This window comes from Mus pahari, chromosome 23 (genome assembly GCF_900095145.1).
Source record: "Mus pahari chromosome 23, PAHARI_EIJ_v1.1, whole genome shotgun sequence".
Taxonomy (NCBI): domain Eukaryota; kingdom Metazoa; phylum Chordata; class Mammalia; order Rodentia; family Muridae; genus Mus; species Mus pahari.
This window is the reverse complement of record NC_034612.1, coordinates 28,544,942-28,549,543: the sequence shown is the minus strand read 5'-3', so window position 1 is coordinate 28,549,543 and position 4,602 is coordinate 28,544,942. Positions and strand designations below refer to the sequence as shown.

At 39.0% G+C, this 4,602-nt stretch overlaps 1 protein-coding gene across 3 annotated transcripts in view; it reads right to left on the bottom strand.

Annotated features, from left to right (window-relative positions):
* Window positions 1–532: 532 nt before the first annotated feature.
* Window positions 533–4,602, bottom strand: part of LOC115062398 (zinc finger protein OZF-like) — an 18,657-nt gene continuing 14,587 nt past the window's right edge. For 2 of the 3 annotated variants that reach the window (XM_029533748.1, XM_029533749.1), the window contains 2 exons: window positions 4,008–4,117; window positions 533–3,214 (listed from right to left, as the gene is read on the bottom strand). In XM_029533748.1, the coding sequence (XP_029389608.1) occupies window positions 1,844–3,214; window positions 4,008–4,117 (1,481 nt within the window). In that variant the 3' untranslated portion in view covers window positions 533–1,843. Of the gene's footprint in view, window positions 3,215–4,007; window positions 4,118–4,602 lie in introns of those variants that run through there. The other variant, XM_021222628.2, reaches the window with a different exon arrangement.

Below are 4,602 nucleotides of genomic sequence, written 5' to 3'. Positions count from 1 at the left end.
TACCCATAGTTGACTTACCTTCCACTCTAAGTCAGTGAAAATTTCATACTTCTGTACACTCAAGACATCTTAAAGGCTGGGTGGTTTGTATCTTGTCAAGATCATGTCATTCTGAGAAGCAGACAATATGCACCTAGATCATAAGCTCAGATTTGAGACTCTTCTGGAAGGACTTTTTCTATGTACTGAGATTTTGAGACTTCCTCCTAAGCCTTTGGGACAGACTCCTTGTTCCATAGCTCTGACTTCAGGATCACTCACATCCACATAATCCTTCACAAAGATACAGAGGCATGCTAATGGTGACTCCATGTTGATATAAATTCCTCCCTGGGGGGAGATGTAAAGCAATCTCTACCCCTTCCCCTAAGATACTAATGACAAACAGAGCCATGATTCCAAAGTTCATAAATAAACCAATGACTTTATTTGGCTTCCTTACAGAGCGTGAGTAAGGGTTACTTACAAAGGTATGCGTACACCAGCCCTAGTGGGTGACATCTGGAATGACTTACTCAGCAGGAATGGGATATTTTCCAAAACAACATAGATGGAGGATGTGGCTCCTTCCCTAGTGTTTCCTGGCACTTACTCTAAATCTTTTCCCCAGGCAGTCTGCAGAGCTGCCAGTTGGTAGGGAGCAGTTGGATGCTGGGAGGAGAAGAGTGTATAAACCATCAATAAGCCCAGCTGGGATGAGCTTTTGCAAAGGGGCACGACTGAATTCTCTGAGATGGCTGTTGCTTGGCTTAAAAGAGTCAGGACACTATTATTTAGATTCTCTTCTCCCAGAGTTGGAAAATGGTAATGAAAATTGTTCTCCTTTCATCCACTAACATCAAGCTGTATAAATTTGGTCAAATAAAATGGTGCAGGGTTAGTGCAAGCAACACTGAGCTGAATGAGATAGGATATTTGATCCTGGCTCTAATACTCACTTGGTTTGTTATCTTAAGCACTGGTCTAGATTCCCTTATTTGCAATTTGTGGTACAAATCCCATGTACCTTCACCTCTCCTGTGCTGCTAATGTGATGTACATGTTACCACTTTTAGCCATCATTTCTCTGAGATCAGGAAATAAGTACTGCTAATATCTGGACCCCTACATTGTTGACTGTCAGACTAAAATGACTTTATCAGAAGATTTACCACATTTTCTCTTGTGAGATGAGAATCAGAAAACACAGATCACCAGTGACTTTGCTAGTCCTACAAAACAAGCCAATGCCTCCTAAGAGATACAGAATCAGTCATTTCTAACATAACTCAACAGCACTTCTGAACCATATCACATTTCTACACACGCCCTTGTAACATTCTAGGCCTACCCAGAGTTGGAGAGAATATGATGTTCCCTAGTCTTGAATATCTATGTGTCATTGAAATGGAACATAAGCAAGTGCCACTATACACGACAGATTTATTTGTACAGTCTCTCACCTGTATAACTTTTTTGATGCAGACTGTGGTCTGACATCAAAATTTTCCTGTTTTTTAAAAGGGTCCCTTAAGTGTTTGTTTTTCAAGGTTAGCATGTATACAGTAGTCTATACATTTTATACATTCTCAGAGCTTTTCATTGCAGGTTTCATCAGAGACCCAAGTCACCATTCAAAACTTTTGGCTTTTAAGTCATAAGCTTCTTTTCATGTTTAAGTTGCTTACATTTAGACAACTACAGTTGAGCTTTCCTATGTTCTTTCCAGACAAAAATGGTCTTCTGAGATTAAGAAGTCTCCCTTGTGGCAGTTCTTTGCTGTAATCTTTCAACAGACATTCTCTGATGTCAAGTGATCCTGGATGACCGCATGCTTCCTAGCCTTCTCTGTTATTAGCATGTCTCACCTGAGTTCATTCACATTGAATGAGGTATGATTTAACAAGGTAAGTTTTCCTGCATTATGTACATCTATAGGACTTCTCAACTCTAAGAAGTCCATCATATGGACTGAGGAATGATTTATAGTAGAGAGTTTTTTTTCATTATTTATAGCCACAGGGTTTCTAACTTGTATATCATTTCTGAAATTGACTGAGCTGTGAGTTGCAGGAAAATGCTTTTCTCTGTTCTTTGTGTTAGTACCATGCGCATGAGTTCCCAGATGTCGGGCAAGTCCTGACTTGCAGAAAAAAGCTTTTCTGCAATCTTTACATTCATAGGGCTTCTCACCTGTATGGATTCTATGATGAAGAGTTAAGTGTGACTTGCGACAGAAACATTTGCCACATTCTTTACATTCATAGGGCTTCTCACCGGTATGAGTTCTGTGATGAGCAGTGAGCTCTGACTTGGAGGAGAAAGCTTTCCTGCACTCTTCACATTCATAAGGCTTCTCACCTGTATGAATTCTATGATGGCGAGTTAACTGTGACTTGTAGAAGAAAGCCTTGCCACAGTCTTTACATTCATAGGGCTTCTCACCTGTATGAGTTCTCTGATGTTCAGTCAGAGTTGACTTATAATAGAAAGATTTCTGACATTCCTTACACTCATAAGGCTTTTCACCTGTATGTATTTTTTGATGTACACGAAGGGTTGACTTGCAGTAAAAAGCTTTCCCACATTCTTCACACTGATAGGGCTTCTCACCGGTATGAGTTCTATGATGTGAAGTGAGCTCTGACTTAGAGGAGAAACCTTTCCTGCACTCTTCACATTCATAAGGTTTCTCACCTGTATGAGTTCTATGATGGCGAGTTAAGTTTGACTTGTAGAAGAAAGCTTTACCACAGTCTTTACACACATAAGGCTTCTCACCGGTATGAATTCGCTGATGTTCAGTGAGGGTTGACTTATAATAGAAAGCTTTCCAACATTCTTTACACTCGTAAGGTTTCTCACCTCTATGAGTTTTCTGATGTACTGTAAGGGTTGACTTACGATAGAAAGCTTTCCCACATTCTTCACATGCATGGGGCTTTTCACCAGTATGAATTCTATGATGCACAGTGAGTTCTGATTTGGAGGGGAAAGCTTTCCTGCATTCTGTACACTGATAGATCTTCAATCTTGTACGAGTTCTTTGGTGTTGAGTGAGCGCTGACTTGTAACAGAAAGCTTTCTGACACTCCTTCCATTCGTAGGGTTTCACACTGGGATAGTATGCATGCTGCTTGCTGCACTGCGAGGCCAGGCTCACCATTTTCATACACGGTTTACACTCATAGGGTTTTGTACCTCGGTGAAGTTCCAGTTGAACCTTCATTTCTGCCTTGAGACAAAAGAATCTGTCAAGGTTTTCTACTAATGGGGCTTTTTTCTAGCATGCACTTACTAATGTTCTGTGAGGATAACATCTTAAAAGTTTTACAGTAAATAAACTCACAATTTTNCCTGCTGTGCAACTTGCCACTTAAAATAAGATTAATTTCTTTCTACCACTTAAAGCATGCATACATGTGGAGGTATGTGCATTCAGGAGCAGGCACCTACAGAGGCAGAGATGTCTTATTACTCTGGCGCTGGAATTGCAGGCTAGTTAAGAGTCGCAAAATGTGTGCTGGGAACCTAACTCCTGTTATGTGATTGAGTAGCTCATGCTCTTAACTGTTCAGCTATCTCATCCTTTACCATGTTCTATTCTGTGTCTGGTTATATGCAATATTTCCCTTATATGAGATATGTTTTGCACAGTTAATTTTAAACAATCAAAAAAAAAAAAAAAAAAAAAAAAAAGACTTCCAATCCATGAAACTAGCAGTTTCTTAAATATAAAACTTTTTAGGTATCATAGGTATCAATAACATTGTCTCTGTGTAAATGATATCCCCAGCCAAACGTTATAAATATGATAATGTGAACTTTCAACCTTGTTAGGGAGAATAAGATATTCAGGGTGCCAGAGGGGTTTATCAGTTATATTATCAGGTTCGTCACTAGTTAGCATCCCATTAGGCTCACTACACACACTTTCTGCCACAGGTTAGTCTCCTTTGTTGTGAGCAGTCCTCCTTATGTCCACAATAAAAATGTGAAGGATGTATTCATGTTCACATTTTACCTACTTCAATCATCTCTTTATTTGAAAGATTTCTGTTGATGCTTCCCACTGGCCACATATGACTCTCTGGATTTTCCAGGTAACTCTCATTTGGAGTATACACTTCAAGAACACCTAAAACAATATAAAAAACCATCACCATCCTTAAATCAAATATATTGTTTATTCAGTTCAAATATAATTGTGGAGTTTCTTCATGACTCTTCAGCTTAATGAGGGAAATTTTACACAAACATTTAAGGCATCCCTAAGTCATGTTCCTTCACTGCTTCTACTTTTGAGAAATACATGGAAAGAAGTTATTCACCTACTTCTTGGCTACTGTTTGGCACATTAATTTTTAACTGTGTTGTTAACCTGAGCTCCTATTCCTTTATAACTTTAATTTTACACACACCATCTGATACCACATCTCATTATGTGAGGTGGAAAGATTTTCTTTCACTATCTACCCACAAAACACAGGCTTCATATTCTGTTTTAGGAGCAAAAATGTAGGTTCACAAAAGGATTACTATACATTTATTATAAATCTGATTCCTTTGCCCTGAAAAGCCAGAGCAGGTTCTGTCTTCCACTGGTCATTGCTTACGATCACC